Here is a 24,171-nt window from a genome sequence, read left to right as displayed (position 1 = left end):
ATCAGCAAGGGCCATATCTACTCTGGCCTGATCCTTTCTCTGTGTTTGCCAATCACATTTCAGCTAGTATTCCTAATTTGAGCTAGGAATTCATCATTCAGCCTTGATGAATCTGGGTCAAAAGATCAGTTTGGTGCCGAAGAGATCAAATTCCATTCTAGAAGTGAAGAATTTGATTCTGTTAAAAAGAGAGTTGACTTACATGATACCTAACAAGTAAAAACTTGTTCTTCCACTTAAGTAAGAGCTAGAGGACAGCTCTGGTGGGCTGACCTGGGGGAAAGAATCCCTAACACCTATGTGTGAAATCCTACAGCCTGGTGCTGATGAACTAGTCATATAGCTGTCAGTGAGCACTCCTCTTCAGTCTTTGTCATGGCATTACTGAAGACCCTGTGCTGTGTTGCACCATGATGGGGACAGGACTTGCATATTCTCCTCAGCTGGCATAACATGAACTGGGCATACTGGGTTCTGCTCTCTGCTGGGATGCTGAAGTTTGTCATATAGTAATAAGTATATGAACCTTTATAATCTCATTTTGGGTATATTAAGCAAAATGCATAATTAAAATAATTACACAATTATTATTATTATTATTATTATTACCTTTGTGTCTCTTGTATCAATATAAATTATCTACCTCCTGGAAGTCCTAGAAATTCTGTTCAATAATGGCATAAACTTTAAGGGTTTTAGAGATTAAGTACCAACTTCTCTCTCTGAGGCATTTAGTATGGAAGTATAGAGTCCAAGAGATCATGTAACATTACTGCTGTTGTGAAAACACCTGTGGGTACACCGTGATCAATCTGGACTGTGACTGGCTGACTAAATAATGAGAGAAAGAATTACAGAGCCCTAGGAACTTTTCTTTAATACTGGTGTGAGATGTCTGTTAGCTTTCTTAAGAAATAGCTGGAGAGAATCCCATTTCATTCACTTCATAGCGAGTATCTGTTGCAAACAGAGGCTGTTGTTTCTTGTTTTGTAGAACTCATTTTCTGTGGCTACTGAGTAATGTATCTCAAAGGATTAGCTAGGTGGTTTCAGAGCAAGAAATAAAACAAATGTTTTGTATAGGTGAATTTTACTTCATAGGAGCTAGAAAACCTGTGCAGGAAATCTACCTCTGTATGTTTTGACATCCATCTTTGGAGTTTGGAGCCTTCATCACTGAGGCTCAGAGGAAGGATGATCCTTCCTGACCAGGGCCTGTGAGGTTCCACTGAAGGGGATGGCTCAGTCTGTGTAGTTAGAGCTTTGATTGTGAATATTTCACTGTTAGCAGTGAAATACTCTCTTTGACAATTGCACCTTTTAACATACCAGCCTTTGAGGGAGTACTCTTAACAGAATACAATTAAATTTCACACTTCTATAACATCCAGCTAAAGTGTCTGTAACTATTTTAGGAAGCTAAGTACCTTTGTCTCTAGGAAGTAGCGCATTCAAGTCTATTGTTAAGTGGCAGTTGCTGCCATTTATTACCAGCATGAGAAAGTTCTCTGTGAAGATTTTCATAGTATGTGCCATACCTTTTGTATTATTAGTATGGACACGTGTAGTTAGATGATAGATATCAGCAGTAGCAAATCACCAGGAGAAGGAACAGGAGACTTGTCAGGAGGTCAGACCATGGCTTGTCCATCTTGCTCTGTGTCTTATTTACTAATCTTGATTTCATTAGAAGTACTTAATGGCAAAAGAGAAACTGTGAGCAGTGCTGGAAATGTGGCAGGAAGTTATCTAACATATTAGTAGCTGACCTCCTTAGTTCAGGGAATGGCTAAATCTTTTGTCCCTGTTCTTCACATTGAGCACTGCTCCTATGTGCCATGCCTCCTGGCAGCCTGACCAACAGCCTGGTGTTCTTGGGACCTGTTGAGGCTTGGATTGCATTTAGCTGGGTGACCATATTCTTAGTTCTTGCTTAAGATCCTCAAAATGAGATCTTTATATCTCATCTAAGGTCACTTCCATTTTTGATTGTTATAATAGATAGCATTTTTATTGGACAGATTATAAAATGTCTGCTGTATGTGTTCTTTCCTATCCAGTGCTTTTCCATCAAACCTCTTAGTAACTCCATTGATTGTTCTGACATAGCTGTTTTGTGACTACTTCTGTTCATGTTTCTTCTGGTTCCCCATGGTTTGACCACTGCTCATATGCAAGTTACCTTTTTCTAATTTGCTTCAGACAAATGTTAAAAAAAAAAAAAAAACAACAAACAACTCAGCAACTGATAATTTTTCTCCTTGCTATGACTGGATACTTGCAGATACAACATATAGAACTTCCTTTCCCTTTCTTGGTGAATTGACTTCTCTTCCAGAGCTTGCGTTTTTTCTTTCTTCCTGCTGCTAATAAATTGTGTCCATTCTGGCTATTGGATAAAGCTTTTTTTTTACACATACAAGATAGCAGAGAAGCCAAGACATCTAATTGTTGAGAAGTACAATGAAATGTACAATTGGCAAATGAACTGGAGCTACAGTTGAGCTTTCATATGCCATTATATACTTTTGTAAGAAAAATAGTTGCAGAGAATTAGTACTGAATTCACTAAGCTGTTAGAAGTAAAGTTTGCTTATGTACTTTACCATAGTTCACTAAAATAGCATGTGTAATGCGTACCTCAGTATAAAATACTGAGTCATTGATCCATAGAAAACAAGTTGTTAATGATCTAGCTACTCAATTGCTGTTTGCAGGTCTTCAAAATTTAAGACACAGAAATGAAGGACATTTAACTTTCTCTGGTCCGTAAGATGTGGCAGTGATTGTTTCCATACAGTGCGTTAATCTTACTTTATTGAGTTTTGTAGTTCATGAAGCAAATAATCCACAGTTAGTAATGGAATTGTTTAAGTGTATATCAGTGATCTTATGCATTAAACTCCAGTATTCATCACAGTATTGACCTTGCTCAGTAGTCCAGAACTCAGTTTAGACCCATTTCTTTGGAATTTCTTGACTATTAATACAGGAGGTGGTTGTCTGTTGGTTTGAAAATACCAATACAAAGAATTTAGAAGATACTTGGAGTTCAAAGAGGGAGGCAAAGTTAAAAAGTTAAAATTTATTGGAAAAAAAGTGCCTTTTATCTTTTTTTCTTTTACTCATGAGAAGCTGAAAGATTTAAGAGCAAAACCCTTGCTTCCTAATGAAGCACAAGGGTGAGCTGTTGAGAAATGTAAGGCTCTCCTGGCTCAAGCATGTTCTGAGGTTTGTTTTTACCTTGCTCATTAGCATTGTACTGCGATTCAAATTAAACACCACCTGAGAATCTCTTAAGTGTGTGGCTATCACAAATAGGTGCTGCTCTGTGAGGATTAAAATACCCTGTACCCTGCAGGATGAAGTCCTTGGTGGAGTATGCTCTGGATCTCTTGTTTTTATTTTGTGCTGAGGTACAGTGATCTGACACTGACAATCTAGACATTGTTGTGTAGAAAAACATTAGCTTGCCTGGAATAGATGAAGGAGTTTGCTTAAGATGTAAAAAAGACAAACAAAAATCAAACAAACAAAAAAGTGTAGGTTCAGGGTCACAAGGTGAGGGTGTCTTGCAGTATGTAGGAGCTCAGTGCAGTCACAGGAAAAATATTTTTTCCACAGACCCAGCAGGTACAAATATTCTAATGAATATTTTAGCCAAGGCTTGATTTAAAATATGAAGTTGTTTTGATCACTTAAGAAGTTGTGCTCCATAAATAAAAAGAAATACATATGGATATACATACAGCTTAAATTCTGCATGAGATAACTGATCTACTAAGCAAAAGCTTTCAGACACAGTTGGTCTTTCCCACCTGCGTGTAGAGAAAGCACAAGAGTTCTTTGTGCAGAAAAGAGTAGATCGGTTTAGCTGTCACATGAGAGGAAGATAGCTGCTTCTGCTTTTTAGAGAACAAGCAGAGATTGTAAAGCCTCTACTGTTGTATTACATTGTTCATGAATTCAAGTCCAAGGGCCTCTAAAAGACTTTTTTTGTATCAGTTGGGAAGTTAATCATGGTTATATGAACAAATGAAATACTGTGTCGTTCTTTCACTGCTGGTGTTTTCTGTCTAGTATATGAAATATTCATGCAACTGAGATGGTTCATGCCATGAAGTAACTATTATAAAAATAATGATGTTTTAACTTGTGCCTATATTACTTAAGAGCTGTGTTCATATAAAATATTTTTTGTCCTTGAACAGATTTTTTTCACTGAGGAAAAAATTTAAAGTTGAATCTTAATGCAGTAGTTTCTTCTGCATTTGAAATTTTCAGGATGTTTTTCTTTTGAGTTCTACCTACTGCTATAATATCTTTGGTTTTCATTAATTATCACTACTTTTGTGTCTGTATCTAGAAGGCAGTGTTATGGAATTCACTTGCATTACTTTTAAAATTAAGCATTCATTAAAATTAATGCTTTACCTCTGAAAAAGTATTCATTCTTAGGTGGATTTTGTTTCTACTTATTAACATTTTTAAGTCCTTAATCAGTAGAATCACACCGTTCCGCATATCTAAAATCAGTTATTAACAGTAGATTTAGAAGTTAGCCTGAAAGAAAATATATTTTCTTTACAGTGTCCATCTGCTTATTACGTTTCAGCACTGAACAGGAAGTATTATTTCCTGCCTCAGAATCCTTTGTTTCCTTTGTCTCTACAATAAGAGAAGAAAAAAAAATAACAGTACTCTCCTTCTGACCTGCAAAAACGTCTCATTTTCTTTAAAGCATGTTTATTTGTGATAAATGACCTCAGTAATACAATGCTGCTGAAGATAGGAATTGTAATTTTCACATAATTTTATTGCAATGAATATTGCAGGGGGGATATATTTTTAGGTCATCATATACAAGTGCAGTTGTGACTGCATGGTTAAATGTTTTAGAAGCTGAGATTGCATGGAAGAAAGCAGTGCTTGTAGCTAAATTATTATATACTCTCTCTTTTTAAGTTGTGATTTTATTTTTAGAATAAAATCTCATTCTGACAGTTGGCTTAATCAAGCTTGCTTATTTTGAAAGAGCATTGGCTTCAAGAAGATGGGTGGAGATCGTGTGCTGCTGCTTAAGAATGTGGTTTTCTTGGTGATTTAGCAGATAGCTCAGCAGAATCAGGAAATCTTCCAGACTGTTCATATTTGTTTTTCAGTGTCTGACAGTATTTCTTGCCTTTTTGTTGTTGCCAGCAATCACAAAGAACTACTCTGCTGTAGGTGAAAAAGTACAAGCCCAGATGGATTAAATTTTCATTTAACGGATATGACCTTGCTGTGAATTTTTGCTCTTACTGTATTTTGCTCTTACTGATTTTAAGAGCTCTTGAGTCATTCGTCATTAAGGCCACCAGCCTTAATTTTGTGACCTCTGTGTCAAGTTTAAATATGGTTTAGGCCAGGTTGGATAGGGCAGCCTGGTCTAGTGGGAGGTGTCCCTGCCCACAGTGAGGGGGTCACAGCTAGACGATCTTTAAGAGTTCTTCCAACCCAGGCCATTTTATGATTCTCTGGTACTTACTGTGTGTTAGTTTATGAGTTCTCTGTTTTTGAGCAGAGTTAATATATGAAGAGGCACTAGGTACATAGTTTTATGCTTGTCCATCCTATGATTATGGGAATTTTTTGTCTTTATATTAATTTTGTAAATTATTTTTAAACGGAGAAAGAAATGTATGAACCATTGCAACATTTGTGAAGCCTTTGATGAATGGCTTGACATTACATAGAGGGTAATTTTTGTATTGGTTTTGTATTTGCCAAGATCTTCATTTTTACTGGGTGTTCAGTGCTACAAGCAGTGCACACATTTTGAAGAATATTCCTCTAAACAGGTATTCTGCTTCAAATGGCAGAAGAGATTAGTTGTAACTCTTAAAAGGCTTCTTGTGGTCTCGTGGAAATGTTTTAGCAGCTGCATTGTAAGGAGAGGGAGAATAGGGTGGCACAAAGTTTAAGAATGCAGTGACATTATACTTCAACTGAAATTAATTGTGTTTATGACTTTTTTTCTTTGCTGTAGTCGTGACATGGAGAATAAAGAAACCCTTAGGGGGTTGCAGAAGATGGATGACCGCCCAGAAGAGCGCATGATCAGGGAGAAACTCAAGGCAACATGTATGCCAGCCTGGAAGCATGAATGGCTGGAAAGAAGAAGCAGAAGAGGCCCTGTGGTATGTGGCACTGATGGAAGGACAGTATCTGTAGCAGCTATTACAAATAAAAGTCTCTTAAATTTCTTTCTATTAGAAACCTTTTTTTCTTTACAATTTCTCTGCTCTTAGTTGTGGTGCTCGTGTCCGTGTCCTGCGCGGTGTTTATAGGGCAGCGGGGCTGGCTGAGAGCAGCGTCCCCGGTTGTTGCTGTTTGTTTTTAAGCCGAGGCGTTATCGCGGCGCTGCTCTCTGAGCGTCCCGCACGGCTGCGGCGCTGCTGCCCTCCAGCGACCGAGAGTAAAAACCTCCTACAACCTGGAGCAAGCGCAAACTCTGCTGTTCCTTCTGCCAGCTCTCGGCTCTCATGAGGTTTGCATGGCAGTGTTCTGTTAGCCTTTTGGGTCTTGCTTTGGCATAAATGGCTTTTAAAAAACGTAGGTAGGTCAAGCCTGAAGTACTTTAGGAGTAGTTCCAATTCTATTCAGTATAATGTTGGTTAATTAATACCCATTACTTACCTATGAACATAGTTGGTTGATATGACTCCCATGTACTACTAATGTAAAGTTAAGATCATCTGATGCAGTAGGCAAGTGTTTGGGGACAGCTTCTCTGGAACAGAAATAAGAAGGTTCTGTTAGTTCTATTGTGAGAAATAATGTTGAAAATACTTAAAAGTGCACCAAACCCCATTACCTCAAAGGTTCAAATAACACAATTTTAACTTTAAAATTTAAATGCTTTTGGGTTACTGAATAGCTTGAAATTATTTTCCTGCTCAGCCCACTTCCCTTGAGGTTTGTGGGTGTGTTAGTACAAGATTTGGTGCTCTAGATTCTCAGTTACTATAATTTGACACTTCTGATGTTTTTAACACAAGTACTTTGTCCATAGGTACATGAATTTGCATTTTGATCTTCCAGGCAAGGAGAGGCATTACTGCATTAATTGATAGGAGGGAAAAAAGGGTATTCACTGCTCTTTATATTTCTCTTCTATCCTGTTCGCTTTTGTAACTGGGCACTGAGTCTAGATATCTCTTATTATCCTGAGGATGGAAAGCCCCTTTCAGTTTTTGTCGTAAAGAGACTTCTGGAACTTTCTAGGAGATATGTGCTCTGTTTATCTTAGTTGTTGCTTGGAACTTCCTTCCAGTGTTGAGTCAAGCCTCTGAGACGCTGAGAAATGAAGAACTAAAACTGAATCTTCCCAATGTGACTGTTTTTAATTTGATTCCCAGGGACATTACTCTTCTTATGCGTTATGTGGGTCTGGCTGGCAGAAAGCTGAAATAATGTCTTGAAATATTCAAATTCTCAATGTTAAAATTTAGTGTTGATGCAACAAAGGACTACTGTGCATGTGCTCCCTTTGCTTGAGCTCTCCCTCTATCCACCATGCACAGTGGTTAGCTCAGATACTGGATGTGGTGTAGCTCTTTTGCTTGTATGGCAGACAAAAAAACCTGGGCGTGGTTTTTACAAAGAATGGGATACTTAATTTTGCTGGATTACCTCCATGTTTGAAGTCTTTGTTTTGCAAAAGTGTTGTGTTAAAGAAATAGTAGCCCTAGTGTTTTTTCAGCTGGTACCATGTGGAATGCATGGATCCAGTATTATAGCTCTTAATAAGAACAGTACCTGTAGAGAAGAAAATTATTTTGGCTTCTACTATGCCAATGGGGAAACAGCTGGTTTTTTAGGTATCATGAATGATAGTTACAGGAGTACTTTGAGAATCAAATCAGTTGCTGCCATAACTAATATAAGCTGCACAAACTGACAGGAAGAAAGGTTCTTGCTTTTGTGTTGCATATAGATCATTAAGCTAATTCCTCTCAAATGTTAGTAGTATGGCCTAAGAAGTATTTGGATATCCGTATAATAGCTTAATTACAACAAATGAATTATTGATTAATTTGCTTTGCTTTAATGTGAAATTACCAATTAATATTTTTAACATCTGGTTTAATTCCTGCAAGGTGGTGAAACCTATCCCTGGAAAAGTAGATGGATCAGAAATGAACAAACTCTGTCTAGATCCTCAAGCTGAAGGACACAGCACTGCTTCTTCACCTACACAAAAAGGAAGACGTAGTCCTTCTCCTAGCAGTTCCTCTTCATCATCTGCTAGGACAGTTAAATCTGAGTCACCAGGTGTTAGAAGAAAAAGGGTATCTCCAGTGCCTGTAAGTTGCAAGCTGTGATGTAATTTTCAGTTTGGCTATATTCTACAATCTTGCTTATAGGGTCAGTAGGTCCTCCCTCTGTAGAGCAAGATTCTGATATGAGGAGGTTATTACAGAGTATCACTTGAATGACCTATATATCTCATATAGTATTTCTCATTGTGTTTTTCTTTTTCCTTCAGTCCTGCTTTCATTTGCTAGGAAATAAACAAAGAAATATACGTACTCAATCATGAATACATGTATGTTTTCTTAGCTTGATTAGCATGAAGAATTACTGGTAGTTTTTTTGTTGGTGAGGGGGTTTTTTGTTGTTGTTTTGTTTGATTTGGGTTTTTTGGTTCGTTGGTGGGGGTTTTTTTCTTGTCTTTTTTTTTTTTAAATAACTAGCCAGTGTCTCCTGCCTGTCAGTTCTCTGTGCAGGTATATTCCATTAAGGATGGGACTGTGGATGAGATGAAAATTCCTGTAGAAAAGTCTTACTGGTGTGCTCTAGTGATCCTCTATTTCAGAACTTACCTTTATGTACAGATGAGGGAAGACTTCATATATGTACTTTGTTAGAAGTCTACACTTACTATCACTGCATTCTAGAGAACATCTAGAATAGAATGTTTTGAGCAAGAGTAACTGGCTTAATTAAAAAAGACCAAGAGTATATTTTGAGCAATAATATCTAACACTCTAGCTTGTTGTAAAAAGGCTCATCAACAGCTAAATTCACAGTGCAATTCACAATGCAATTGGAGGATAAATAAGATCTAATTGGTTTTATTTTCCCATTGTTCTAAACAAGTTTTTCCAGTATCAGTTAAAAAATGTACTGTCAGTCTCCTGAACTAGAGATAAGTATCGGAAGTTACAGGACAGCAGCACTGGTCCTTTCCTCTTGACAAGAGAAGTTGAAAGGTTAAAAAAGAGAAAACAACTATTTTTACTTGCTTGGGGTTTTTGTTTTATATTAACTTTTCGCATTAAAAACATTAAAATCCAGTATATATTTTACTTATATGATAGACAGTGAATTCATGATTACTTTCATCCTAACATGAAATTCAATGCATACAAATAAAAGCAGAAGATCTGAAATGGGATGGAACCATTAGTGCATCTCATGTGAGAAATGTGAAGAACTTTAATGAAGACAATCTTCCCAAAATGTTTGGGCTGTTTACTTTTTGATTATGGGGAAACAATATTAAAAAAATGCCAAAGCATCCTCATCTAAAAGTTGCTTAACTGGTGGAAAAGGGAGCAAGCTGTATCTTTTTTTTTATTTTCTTTGGAAATTTCTTAATCTTTTGATCTTGAAGTTATATTCTCTCTTTTAACCTGCAGTCATAGCGTTTTTTCATTTAGGAAATAGATTAGTGTTACAGCTATATAGAATAATCTTCTTTATTGAGTAATAAGTCTCTTATTGTCTTCAGATTGAATTACAATTGATAATTCAGTGGTAATACGGTAAGGCAACATATGACAACATGAAAATAAGAAGCAATTTGAAAGACTCCTTTTGTGTCCCGATGTCAGACAAGTTTCAGCTGCAGAATTTCAGTTTTCTTCTGACCTTGGCTACTGGGCATGGAGAAAAGTAATCCTTTTAAATCATATAGATGAACAGATTGCAGTACTTCCAGGTTTTGGGGACGCTTACTCTGAATAAATAAACAAACCATACCTATTTAAACATTTTTCTGTCCTTTGGCTGCTCATGACGGAGGCATTGTGTAGTTTCAGAGCGGACGGATAACGCCGCCTCGACGAGCCCCATCTCCAGATGGCTTCTCTCCGTACAGCCCTGAGGAGACAAATCGCCGAGTCAACAAAGTGATGCGAGCCAGGCTGTACTTGCTGCAGCAGATAGGACCCAACTCCTTCTTAATTGGAGGCGACAGCCCTGATAATAAATACAGAGTGTTTATTGGGCCTCAGGTAGGGAACATCTTTGTCTTGTCTATAGCTTTTATCAATTCATAGTTAACTTTGGAAAACTGTCCAAAGCCAGATTTGTTCAATTGATGATCACTGTTCTATAAATTAATGTTTAATAATTCTAATCTGTACTCACGCAATACCAAAATTGGTTTGTAATTTGCAAATTACATTTGTCTACAGTTTCTCTTTTTTAAAAGAGAATGAGTCTTTTAAAAGAAAAAAAGGCTCATTCTTAGAAGTGGCTCTGAATTATATGCCTTAGATATTCTTTGCTAAAATTTGGCCAGTTAATTCCTCTATTCATGAAATGTGTATAAATTACAAACACATAATTCTCTTAATAGTGTGATAATTTCATTCATACCCATAATTGAGATAATTTTGATAGGCTTTCTTAGTACTAATGTGATGCAGTATTGGGACACATCCAGGTTTGGGTGAACAGAAGCATGTCATTTAAGTTTGGTTGGTGTCATCTAGTGATGTCATACTTCCAGTATGAAGCATAAAAATAGCTTCAGTTGATTAAAAACAAAGGGGGGTGGGGGAAGAAAATAAATTGAAAACTGGTGTCTTAATTTTATGCATTCATGTTTGCATTTCTTAATAATATTGTAGGAATTCTCTGTTTTTGTAAGGTTATGCAAGAGAACATTTATGCCTATATATGAAACACTTTTGTTGAGGGGATGGGTATGTTCCATGATACACTTAAATGTGGAAAAATTGTCAAGTCAGTAGAACCATAGGATATTCTTTTCTTTGCAGACTTGTAGCTGCGGCCGTGGGACATTTTGTATTCATCTGCTGTTTGTTATGCTGAGGGTCTTTCAGCTTGAGCCCTCAGACCCAATGCTGTGGAGAAAGACGCTGAAGAACTTTGAGGTAATCAATTTCTGATAGATGTAATGATGATCTAGAATACACTCCATAATGTCTTCAGGACACTCTCTGAAACATGCTGAAAAGTGTTAGATTTCAAAGTAACAAAGATACATGTTTATAATTATATCTTTAATTCAGTCTCAGGAGTTCTGTAAGTGGAAAAAATTACCTGCAAATGTAAGACATAACTGTATGAATAGTAGTAGTATAGTAGAGCTGTAGTTTGATGAGTAATTCAACTCATGGTATTTTCTATTAAGATTTATAGATCTGTCTCACTGATTTGTTAAAAGGAAGAAAAGATGTGGGTATTTTGAAGTAATTTTGTGTATACTTTAAGCTGTTATTTATTTTCCATAAGCAGATAAGTTTTTGGTGTAAAATGTTTCTTGTGATCTTTTTAGTAGTAAGACTTGTGAAATTGTTGCCGTGTCTGCTAATGCATTAATGTGAAGGTGAATAGATTTTTCCTGTTAGCAGTAGTTTACACTTCGTTAATATGACTTTTAATTACAAGATATTCATAGCATAAATAAGACTGTTGCTATCTTTTTCTGATGTTAGGTTGAGAGTTTGTTCCAGAAATATCACAGTAGGCGTAGCTCGAGGATCAAAGCTCCATCTCGTAACACCATCCAGAAGTTTGTCTCACGCATGTCAAATTCTCATACATTGTCATCATCTAGTACTTCTACATCTAGTTCAGAAAACAGGTTAGTATTTTTTAAAGGAATTACAAGCTTTATTTTGTAGTTTCAGAATCACCTACATTCTTTTTGTTCAAAGCTGCTTTCATTTCAAGCCACGTTAACTCTCTGCATTTGCAAGCAATCAAGTCAAGCATACATTAGTCACTGTGGTACCAAGTGGGCATATTTGTTTTGAAACTTCTGTTTGGAAAACATTAAGTAAAGTTGTGAAAATAATTTTGCGAAACAAACTTAAATCTTGAGTGCAGATTGAAGCATACATAAACTTTGGAAGCCTATTGTTTGCAACTTTTTTTTTAATATAGCCCTTGTGCAGATGTTAACAAAAGAATAAATGTGATTTTTTTGTCTCCTGTCTGCTTTGGAGAAAAGCTTGTGGCTCTGACAATACACTGAAAAATGTTTAGGTTAAATGCACAATACATAAACACATACATAAATATTAAAACAGAAGCAAGCATATGTTTTTAAAATACTTAATTAAAAATGGTTGATTAAATTATTTTGAGAGCTATTAACATAGTAGTTATGCCTTGCCTGTGAATTCATGCCTTGTCTGTGAATTTCCAGTGATGTGTTATTCTTTCATATATTTTTCCTTGACTAGTTCTACTTGAGTTCTTTTGTACATACTTTTCCATGGTTCTGAAGAGATACTGATTAATTTTTTTAAACAAATAATTTGTGCTTGCATTATTTAGTGAGTAAACTCTACTTCATTTAGAGAGGTCAGACCAAAGACAGCAAGCGTAATTGAAGCTTTGTTTTGTGTGAAGTGGAATCTAACTTAAGGAGTACCTTGATATGTTACTTTGTGATAATAAGCATGTAGTAAGATGAATATATTCAGACAGGTTTGTAATTCTGATATACAGACTGACATTAATCTCATTTCATCTTTTACTTATTTTTCCAAACTGTGTCTCTGTAAATAAGTTGCATAAACAAAGTTGTTAAATATATAATTACTCTGGAACTACTTACCTGGCAAGCCTGTTCCTTTTATGTCAATGCTTTCTGTAGGAATTTTTTTTCCACGGGATTGTGAACTTTGCTGCATTAGTTATCACTTATTACAGGATGAAAGATTTTAAGTTGTTTGCCAGTACACCTGGTGGTACTGATTCACCCTGCAATACCGATTGAATGAGAGAAGCTACTGTTCTGTCCAAGTCTAAATTTGTATGATATAGGAATTGAATAACACTGAGTATCAGATTCATTTGAGTTGGAAGTTTACTCAGTTCTGATAGTTCCTGTGACTAGCAATTATGTTTTGCTTACTGCTGATTTGTCAGAAATAAGTTTCTAATTAATATATATACACACGCACATGTGGAGAATTATTTTTAATTGTAAGCTTACTTGGTGGAGCTTTCAAGGAATAAATAGCTTTGCAGAGAAATAGAAAAGCATTTACAGAGAAATAGAAAGGAATACATGTGTATAGGAATAATGCATGTACAAGCTGATTTTATTTTGAAAGTGTATTGTTGGTGAACAAATGCAAGATGCCTGCGAAATTTTAGATGCACGCCAACTGTAATTTACTTTTTTTGCCATGAGTTATTAGAGTTTTGCACATTTAAATAGTATTGCAGTAGATTAAAAATCTGTGCTTTTCATTACATGTTGTTTAAGTTTAGAAGAGTTTTTTTGGCAAATGGTGATCCATTTAAAAATTAAAGTGGATAAAAATAAAACAAACAGCAAAAAAGGGAAAATAATTTTTTTAAATATCTATGTATGACATGTATGTTAGTGTTTATGCGAATCTGTTCCATCAGTTTTTGTTAGTGGCAGAAAATTCTTTAATAGTTGTGTAGTTTTTGAGTTTTAATATGTTCATCAAAGAGTATTTACAGTTTCTTGTAAAGGGCTAAAAACTGCCTTGTGACTCCATACTTTGAAAGGAATGTGATGAAAAAGAATGTGGGTAGTTTTCAAAGTATAAGAATTCCTTGGGTTTTCAAACCCAAATGATAAATTAAAAAGTGAAGGTTGGTTTGTTTAAAGAAGCCTTAGGGAAAAAATGTTAAGTGCCCAAAGCTGAGCCTTTCAATCTCTAATTGGTGTCTGACCTAGTTTGAAAAGATGTCATGTGTTTTGTGACTTTCCTTTTCATTTTAACAAAGTGTTGTCTGTACTCAGTGCTTCTAAAAATTTGGTTGCTTACTTACTCAGACCAAGGTTTAGGAGAATGATTCATGAATAGCCTAAAATTATCCAGAAGTGACTGTTCCAAACTGGAAGTTAATCTTTTTTCACTGTTAAAGCCTGTTCTGAATTCTGATATGCCTCTTCTACAATCAGAAATGTCTTTTTTTGTAGTATGAAGGATGAAGAAGAACAGATGTGCCCCATTTGTTTGTTAGGCATGCTGGATGAGGAGAGTCTAACTGTGTGTGAAGATGGCTGCAGAAACAAATTACACCACCACTGCATGTCAATATGTATGTTATCTTTGTTTTGTCAAGTTCTGGTGACTCTAAACCTGCAAAAGTATTATAGCTCAGTATGGTTTTGAGTTGTTTGTTTTATGCTCAATAAAAAAACCAGAGATCTGCTTGTAAATGATGACTGGTAACTCTGAACATTTGGTATCATTCAGGTACTATTGATACACCTTATTTCATCAGTTATTCAAAACCAAGTTTGTAATTCGATGGTCTGATAGAGAAGTTGCATGCAGGTTTAGAGGTTCACCTGAGTGAAAACACTATGTCTGATTAGAACAAGGTTAGGAATGGACTTTCAGCTTCCTGTGAGTTGTCTTTAGAATTCATAAAAGTAATGTAAAGCTAGCTAGGGTTATATAATGAATTATGAAGTATGTTTCAATAATGCATCAAATAAAATATATAAATATTTGCATTTTGCATTAACAAATAAAATTTTTGTACATTTGAGGTACAAAAGGACCTGAATTTCAGTTCATAAATTAAAATATTAATTGTAGTACTAAAGTTGAAGCATTTCTTCATGCAGAAAAAAAAAGTTTAAGCATCCATATTTTAATGCTCAGGCTGTTGAAAGTGGCCCAGTTCAAAAGTATTAATTATGAAACTAATGTTCTTCAGTAAAACCTAGAAGTAGTTATTCCATCTTCTGATTTTGTACACTATAAAACTTCAGTGCATATGATCCTGTTGCTGTATTCCAGGGGCAGAAGAATGTAGAAGAAACAGAGAGCCACTCATCTGTCCACTCTGTAGATCTAAATGGAGATCTCATGATTTCTATAGGTGAGGATTCAGTTGGTGTACAATAAGCTGTCTGTTTCTGGATCTTTAATTGATTTTTTTTAATATCTTGCATTATTTACCTCAGATGTTTAATTTGTAATCTGTGTTGTTCTTGATCTGTAGTCATGAATTGCCAAGCCCTGTGGATTCTTCTGTTCTTCGTATGGTTCAGCAACAATCTCAGCAGCAGTCAGCAGTTGGATCACAGAGAAGAACTCAAGATAGCAATTTTAACCTTACTCATTATGGAGTCCAGCAGATCCCTTCAACATATAAAGATTCAGCTGAGCCATGGATTCAGGTAATTCTCTTCTGTGAAATGACATAATAGACTTTAGAGTGTGAAGATGGGTTCAGCTGAACATGGGGTCAATACACTTAAAAATGAGAACTTGTATTTCCTTTATTTCTGCCATTATTTTTGTCTGGTATAGCCAGACCTTGTTTTCAGGACTGTTAATGTATTGAAACTGGCTTCATGCTTAATAATTAAAATTCTCTTGACAGAGTTTTTACAGAACCAAGTAGCATCTAATTGATGATGTTTTATTTCTATCACAGAATCTTTTGTAATACACTGTACCTTTGGACATATTTTTGCTGTCAGCCTTGATGATTTTTAACTAGAAATACCTTTCCTCTTTTTGATTGCTCTTGTTAGGTACTTAAGCTGCAGCATTATTAATTTTGACTCCTGTAATGTTGCTTTCTTCCTTTGCAGGTATTTGGGATGGAGCTAGTTGGCTGCTTGTTTTCTCGAAACTGGAATATACGAGAGATGGCACTTAGACGTCTTTCCCATGATGTTAGTGGTGCTCTGTTACTGGCTAATGGTGAAAGCACTGGAAACTCTGGAAGCAGCAATGGAAACAACACAAGTGCTGGAGCTTTGGGAGCAGCTAGTGGGTCGTCTCAGACCAGTATCTCAGGAGATGTGGTGGTAGAATCCTGCTGCAGTGTGCTGTCCATGGTCTGTGCTGACCCTGTCTACAAAGTGTATGTTGCTGCTTTAGTAAGTAGTTGTTTACTTGTTGTATTCTACTAATTTCACATTACTTCATTTTAGAAGGAGGAGAAAATGGGAGAAGATGAGTGTAATCAGGAATCCTAGTACTTGTTAAGCACCACTGGTGACTTTTAAGTATGCTTTGGAAGTGGGGTGATCAAGATACTCATCATAAGTGAAAGGACGTGATTTTACTGTCACTTGCCACAGTGCTAAGTATTGACAGTATTTGTATGTCTTTTCACTCTCAAAGAGGAGTTGACCAGTTTTAGCAATGAATATGTAGTAAGCTCTTTATCCTTCAGACATTTCACTGACATTTTGAACACAATTTATGTAGAACTGAATTTAAAACTCCTTAATGCTTATTTAGGTCTCTTTAAAAATTTTTAAATTGTGTAGCTAGGTGGATTTCATATGTATTTTTTTTCCCTTTCTCTTAGAAAACTTTAAGAGCCATGCTGGTGTACACTCCCTGTCATACTTTGTCAGAGAGGACTAAACTACAACGACTTCTCAAGCCAGTTGTAGAGACAATACTAGTTAAATGTGCAGATGCCAACAGGTATGATGTCTCATGTACTTCATTTTGGATTAATACTGAAATACCTTAAAGCTTCATTTGTTGCTATTCATGTGTAACCAGTTGGTGTTAAAATAAAATGTGTGGGTTGTAAATATATGTCATTATTTTGCTAGCCTGACTGCTGCTTGCAAACTTGTGGCTTGAAATATGTAGGCTTTGCAGGCAAGTGATTGTATAGCTTGTTTTCGTAAGGGCTTTTTGCCCCCCTTAAAGTAAAGGAAGATGTTAGGTGTAGACATGAACCTATCCCTCCCATCTTTGTTTTTGTTGTTTTGGCCTATTTCTCATGACTCTCCTTAGAGCTATGAGCAAGTACTCCTCAGTATTCTTCCTACTTCAGCAGAAGTTGTAACACATGTTTGCCATGAAGTAATAGCAGTAACATAACAGTTCTGATTTGTAGTTCAGACTGTAGTGGTAGGAGATACGTATTTACGGTGAACTCCCTTGGCTTGAGTCTTCCTGTCCTAGGCTACCCTCTTTGTTCTTCCAGGCCAACCATTTCTTTCCTGTACTGTAAACTAGATGAACTAGAACTCCACCAGCTTGAGTTTTGTCTCTCAAGGTTTAGTTTCTAAGCAGCATTTTTTTCTGAAACTGCAGCTAGAGATCCCCGCAGCAACAGTCTAGCAAGAGAATATCTAAAGTTAAAGTAGTAAGTGAAATAGAAGTGGTTTTATGCGTTTGGCTACATTCGGCAAGAGAACAAGGTAATTTGAGGTTTTGTTTGTATATTAGTGATAGACATTACATTTCTGGAAGTATCTTTGTAAAAATGTCATAACCTTTACCTTACCTTTGTAAGGTAAGCTTACAAAGAGTGGGTTATAGAAATTTACTGGAATAAGGTGGTGTGAAATAATTTTACACATAATTCCTAGGTGATGATTTTTTAAGTATAATGAATAGGATCTTTTTCCTTGAAAGCATTTGCTAAAGGAGTTCTTTTTTTTGGTTTTACTTTCTTACAGTCGAACAAGTCAACTTTCAGTCTCAACGCTATTGGAGATGTGTAAAGGTCAAGCGGGCGAGTTGGCAGTTGGGAGAGAAATACTTAAATCTGGTAATAACTTCATATACAAGTGAATTATACAAGCAAATAATACTGGAATTTATCAAGTACAAGCATAGCAAAGAGAACAGTATTCCTGTCAACAGTTTGGAAGGGGGCTAATTTGGGCAAACAATGAGTAATTCTGTATGATACAGTTCTGATCTTTGTGTAGACTCTGAACATAATACCTAATCTTCATTTTATCAACTTTTTTATAGGATCCATTGGTATCGGAGGTGTTGATTATGTCTTAAACTGTATTCTTGGAAATGAAATTGAATCTAGCAACTGGCAAGCACTGCTGGGGCGACTTTGTCTAATAGACAGACTTCTGTTGGAATTTCCTAGTGAATTTTATCCCCACATTGTCTGTGGAGATGTCTTGCAGGCTGATACCGTAGTTGACAGGTACTTTCTTGTACTCTATACAAATCTTAGTCTTTGTTGTTGAATTTGTTGTTGGTGATTTCATAAAAGAAGTAACTATTCTAATTCCTGTAAACAAATAACATATGTTTATATGCAAAGTATGCTTGCTTTACAGAGTAAGTAATTGTCTTTTTAAAAACAACTGACCTGTGAAGCATTTTTGAAGCACCAGTGCAACAATAAATCTCCTTCCTACTTCAGAACTGACAACTAAATACATTGTTTTGAAACAGCTATTTTGATACTAGTTAACTAGAGTATGTCAATTTATAAAAGACCGCTTTTCTTTTTTTAGGTATAAGAAGCTTCTTTCCCTCTTAACTTTCGCCTTGCAGTCAATTGACAATTCCCACTCAATGGTTGGCAAACTGTCACGGAGAATATTTTTGAGTGCAGCAAGAATGGTAGCAAGAGTGCCCCATATTTTTGTAAAGCTGTTAGATATGTTGAGTGTGACAAGCTCAACTCATTATGCAAGGATGCGTCGACGTCTGATGGCAATAGCAGATGAAATGGAAATTGCAGAAGCCATTCAGCTGGGCATGCAAGAAATGCACTCTGGGGAATGCCGACATGAAGACTTTTTACACCTACCTGTGCCAGACAACTCTCCAGAAACTACAGAAAATAATACTCCGAATAATACTGTCCAGTTATCAGGGAAAAGTGGGAAAGGTTTAAGTGACAGAAAACTGAGTGCCAGTCCAGATGACATTTCTGAGATGCTAGCTGGCATTGCTATGGGACTTCCTGTTTCATCAGTAACCACTGAGCAACCAAAACCAGCCATACAAACAAAAGGAAAACCCCACAGTCAGTGTGGGAACTCTTCTCCCTCATCCAGTCATTCCCAGTCACTATTCCCAACACTTCTGTCTCCATCAAACCCATCTGTACCAGCTGGCACTGTCACAGATATCTCTAAACTCAGACCTCAGGGATTTGTTCCCTGCAAAATCCCCTCACCTTCTCCTCAAACACAGCGGAAACTTTCTCTCCAGTTTCAGCGAAACTGTTCTGAAAATAAAGAATCTGAGAAACTCTCTCCGGTTTTCACCCAAGCCAGGCCATTGCCATCCAGTCATGTACATAGGCCAAAGCCATCACGACCCACCCCGAGTGATGTGAATAAGCAAGGAGAAACCTTAAAAAGCAGTATGACACTTGACCTGAATGATATTTCACAGTGTGATGGCAATAGCAGTGCAGTTATACCAAGTGAAGAGACAGTGTTCACACCAGTAGATGAGAAGTGCCGGCTGGATGTTAATGCAGAGCTCAATTCCAGTATTGAGGACCTGCTTGAGGCCTCCATGCCAACAAGTGATGGCACAGTTACATTCAAGTCTGAAGTTGCAGTTCTTTCTCCTGAGCGGGCAGAAAATGATGATACTTACAAAGATGATGTAAATCATAATCAAAAATGCAAGGAAAAGATGGAAGCTGAAGAGGAGGAAGCTTTAGCTATTGCTATGGCAATGTCAGCATCCCAAGATGCCTTGCCAGTAATTCCCCAGCTACAGGTTGAAAATGGTGAAGATATCATAATCATTCAGCAGGATGTGAGTATATGTATGAGAATTTAGCTTAAGTCTCAACTGAGGGTCACGGAAATGATAAAGCAGTGCTGTTACATTTCAAAAGTGATAGAAAACATGAAGGTGCTCAATACCCTTTCATAGGAAATTTGATATAAATTTGAGGGTACTAACAGAATCCTTCCATGTTATTAAGAAATCTAGAGAAGGTGGTTGCAAGAGAAGCACTATATCATGTATCAACATTTAAAGTGACAAAAAAGAAAGTGTAAAGTTGAGGAAACCAGGAAATAAAACTAAAAATTTTGAGCAAGAATAGAACTGTACTGAGTCCTAATGCTGATTTACTTTGAAGGCAATTGTACATAACCAAACTAATTTTTGAAAGAAAGAATGGGAAAAGATTTTGTCATCCTATCTTGAGAGAAGATGAGAGATATTTTATTAGTCAGAAAAAAAGACATATATATTTGCGAATAGACAAAAAGCACAAGAAATAATAATAAAGGGTTATTGTTGTGATCCTTTGAGGCAACAACATGTAAAGCGTAAAATTTGAGGGATAAATTAAACAGAAAACAGCCCAATTTGGGTTCTATTTACTGTAGGTGCAAGCTAAAGCCTTATCTTAAGCTTATTTGTGATCCTTTGAGGTAACAGCATGTAAAGCATAAAATTGGAGGGATAAATTAAATAGAAAACAACCTAATTTTGGTTCTGTTTACTGTAGGTACAAGCTAAAGCCTTAACTAAATGTGAGTCAAGGAATAGAAAAAAAAGTTGTGCTCTTACTTGTGTCCTCTAATCTTGCCTTTCACCTTCATGTAGTAACACAGAGGAAGCTCTGTTTCATGTAGTAGAGTATGTGGGTTACAGAACACTCTGGTGCTCTCATCTATATAACTATAAACTATATGAACATATGTAACTAGCAGTTCAAGGAAGTGTAAGGGAGAGGAGAGGCATGTAAACTTGGATATTTTCTAACACTTTAGAATGCCTGTATTTTAGATGCATGTTAGTAAACTTGGAATTGATTTTGAATTTAATTTGCAGACACCGGAAACCCTGCCTGGACATACCAAAGCAAAACACCATTACAGAGAAGATGCAGAATGGCTTAAAGGTCAACAAATTGGTCTTGGAGCTTTCTCTTCCTGTTACCAAGCTCAAGATGTGGGAACAGGGACGTTAATGGCTGTAAAACAGGTAAATACTTCAGGAAAGTACCTCACTTTGTTGTGTTTTTTCTTTCAGACCTCTTGTGTTCCTGCTTCTTTCCTGTCATGTGTTCTGACATGAAACATAATTTAAAAAACCTTTATGTGCATGTATTAACTTTATATACAAGCTTTTTTAGTCTTCTTAGAGTGAAAAAAAGTCCTTTGTTCTATGCCCATTTTCTTCCATAGTTCTTCAAGTGCATTTTCGCTTCTATCATGTTCATAAAATGGTGGCTGAGTTAGGAATGGAGCCCAGATAACTTGATTCCAAATGAATGCCCTATTTGCAAGGTTGCTATTTTAAATAGTTTCTCCTCACTTGTCAAGAATATTTTCCCTATGACTTTAAATGGAGGAAATATAATTTAGTGTTTGTATCTTGTGATTCGACTTTGTTAACTAACTAGCTTGGAGGCAAGTATTAGTATATAGTTTATTTATACTATATACTATATTAGTATAGTATATAGTATAAATAGTATCTTACTATTTAAATTAATAGATACAGAAGTTGTGGCTGAGAAGAGGCACATGCTTCAGTCAAGATTTCTGAAGGTTTCAGGTGTGAGTAAATTGTTCACACTAGAGCTGCCCTAGGGCTGAATTAGTAGTAACAAAATAGAGGGCATTTTAGTCCCAACACTCTTATCAGTTCTACAGTGAAGTTACACCTATGAGGTAGAGAAAATGTTTTGAAGTTGCTCAAGGGAAGAGTATGTGCCATCAGTTATTCCTCCTTTGAAACTCTTTTCAAGTGGGACTTTCCATGTGGTCCCAGAGAGATGATGATGGTGATGCCTGGGGAAATTCCCTGCAGCATACCAGTATGTCATATTTGGTATGGATCACAGCTGAGATTGGCTCCAATTACATTACTTCTGATCTGTCAAGTTGAATTTCTGTAAGAGCTTTAGTTGCGAAACATTTATCATTTAACTGGTAAAATTTTATAAGGGACATTCAGAATCCCACTTCAGGCCTTTTCTTTCTTAGTTTTTCTCAATATTGGGAAACCAAGGGTTTTTTCCTAGTTTAAACAGAGTTGAAAAGAGGGATGTTTCCCCACTCTGTACTTGGAGAAGATTTTGTTTGTACCCTAGAAGATCGCTCTTAATTTTCTGTGACTGTCTCACATGGAGATAGGTTCTCAGCTGGTGGGGTTGGAGGTAAAAAGTAGTTTCAGAGGGTGAAAACCTCTTCTTGCTGCTGTACTGAAAGACAATTACAGGACTTGTACTTAAATTAGTAATATTTATATTATATAAATCATATAATATCATGTTTCAAAACAGGTGACATATGTCAGGAACACATCATCTGAGCAAGAAGAGGTGGTTGAAGCACTGAGGGAAGAAATAAGGATGATGAGTCATCTGAACCATCCTAACATTATTCGAATGTTGGGTGCTACATGTGAGAAGAGCAACTATAACCTGTTTATTGAATGGATGGCAGGTAAAGAACTGGTGAAAATAACATTTGAGTCTTGAAATGGTATTTGCTAGTGGTATTGCTAGTGTTGCTTGAGGTTGTGAATTTATATTTTCATTGCTGTGTTCGCAGTCTGTGTAAAGGTCTACTTACAGAACAGCTGAAGTGGTTGTAGCAATATTCTTAATGGTGCATCCTTTTGTGATTTGGAATTTTCCATACCTAATCTCTTAAAACAGTTGGTTGGAAACCCTGACTTTTCTTTCCATTTCTGACTCCAAGTGAGAAGTTTTAAATTTTGATTTATTTCCAACTGAAGTTACTCTCTCTCAAACTGTTTTCAGTGTATCTGTGTAGCTATAGGTTATTATTAAAAATAACTTTCCTAGAAAGTTTGGAAGACCTGTCACTTTGTCCCAAGATTTTTCATAAAGATTGTGTCAGGCACTGTGTAGAGGTATTTAAGAACATTTAAAGTAAGTTTCAAATAAGTAGTAAGTAGTGCTTTTGGAAAAATTAATTCAAACCTTAAACCTTTTAACTGGTAATCTAGTAAAAAAAACTGAAGTGTTTTCATAAATGTGTAGAGTAGGGACAAGAAAATCTGTCTTTATTTTGAGAAGTAGTTTTATTAATTTTATGAATGTTTGCTGCTGTCCAGTTACCAAGTGGTGTTTTATACATCCTTAATTGCTGTAAATTAAAGCATTGCACCATAAATTATGGTCAGAGTGCTAACATGCAAAGCTCCCAAGTATATGTCATTACAATAAGTAGTGCAAGAAATATTTTCTCAAAATTTAGAGTGCTAAACCTTTTAAGTGTAATTTTTTTCTGAAATATTATTATTTAGCTAGTTAAATGTCAGGAATTGCATTTACCTCATTCAAGCCCAGACTATATTACAATACTCTGAGAGAAAAATTTGAAATCCAAAATCTTGAGAATCTGTTACCAGTTTTTCAAAATAGAGGAAGATACTGCTTTTCCTTGCTTGTCTGCATAGTTCTATGTATTGGATGAGAACAAACATAAATTGAAATATTTAAAGGGAATACTTGCTGGAGGTTTCCTATTGCCTCAAAAAATAGTTAATGTTCTGCTGTTTACATGTTAATGTGGAGTGTGGATAAAGTGTTGTTTTTAAAGAAGTATAAAATCATTAGGAAGCATGAAGACTTTCATCTTTAATATGTACAATTCAATTTAGAAAGTAATTGAAGAATGAACTATGTAACTTTTTACCTACAAAATTATTTTAATTTTGGGAGGAAGAGGAGGGAGAAATATAACTTAGAAATACTACTATCAAGTTCCAGTTTTAGGATGCAGTGTTGCACTCTACTAACGGAATGTGTTAAGTGTTGATAGAATATATTGTTTTGTCTTTTAGGGGGTTCAGTTGCTCATTTGTTAAGTAAATATGGAGCCTTCAAAGAATCGGTTATTATTAATTACACAGAACAACTTTTACGTGGCCTTTCTTACCTCCATGAGAATCAGATAATCCATAGAGATGTTAAAGGTGAGAATAACTGATAAATTCTTTTAGAAGTATTCAAAAAGCAGCATATGTTTTGGCCTGAGATCTGTTTGTTCTCTGAGATACCATCTCAGGAGTGGTACTTCTACTGGGATTGTCTGATCATTTATAAGAAACTCCATAACTGAAATTAATCAAAATGCTACTGAAATTAATCAAAATGTTTGTGGCAAGCTTGTGGGTATTTGCTACCTGTACTAATAGTTTAGAAAAATTGTCTGAGTTCGTTAAAATA

General features: G+C 36.0%; 1 protein-coding gene across 1 annotated transcript in view; it reads left to right on the top strand.

Moving 5' to 3' along the window:
- Nucleotides 1–24,171, top strand: part of MAP3K1 (mitogen-activated protein kinase kinase kinase 1) — a 58,252-nt gene that overhangs the window by 28,536 nt on the left and 5,545 nt on the right. The window contains exons 2-17 of the mRNA XM_058823372.1: nucleotides 6,029–6,179; nucleotides 8,142–8,348; nucleotides 10,083–10,283; nucleotides 11,055–11,171; nucleotides 11,736–11,884; nucleotides 14,213–14,334; nucleotides 15,045–15,126; nucleotides 15,250–15,427; nucleotides 15,848–16,138; nucleotides 16,576–16,697; nucleotides 17,690–17,781; nucleotides 17,991–18,180; nucleotides 18,497–19,763; nucleotides 20,796–20,948; nucleotides 22,255–22,417; nucleotides 23,787–23,918. Coding sequence (XP_058679355.1) covers nucleotides 6,029–6,179; nucleotides 8,142–8,348; nucleotides 10,083–10,283; nucleotides 11,055–11,171; nucleotides 11,736–11,884; nucleotides 14,213–14,334; nucleotides 15,045–15,126; nucleotides 15,250–15,427; nucleotides 15,848–16,138; nucleotides 16,576–16,697; nucleotides 17,690–17,781; nucleotides 17,991–18,180; nucleotides 18,497–19,763; nucleotides 20,796–20,948; nucleotides 22,255–22,417; nucleotides 23,787–23,918 — 3,617 coding nt within the window. The remainder of the gene's footprint in view (nucleotides 1–6,028; nucleotides 6,180–8,141; nucleotides 8,349–10,082; nucleotides 10,284–11,054; nucleotides 11,172–11,735; nucleotides 11,885–14,212; nucleotides 14,335–15,044; nucleotides 15,127–15,249; nucleotides 15,428–15,847; nucleotides 16,139–16,575; nucleotides 16,698–17,689; nucleotides 17,782–17,990; nucleotides 18,181–18,496; nucleotides 19,764–20,795; nucleotides 20,949–22,254; nucleotides 22,418–23,786; nucleotides 23,919–24,171) is intronic.

Source organism: Ammospiza caudacuta, chromosome Z, assembly GCF_027887145.1.
Source record: "Ammospiza caudacuta isolate bAmmCau1 chromosome Z, bAmmCau1.pri, whole genome shotgun sequence".
Lineage (NCBI taxonomy): Eukaryota > Metazoa > Chordata > Aves > Passeriformes > Passerellidae > Ammospiza > Ammospiza caudacuta.
Note: the sequence above shows the minus strand (reverse complement) of the source record. Positions and strands in the feature narration are given on the sequence as shown.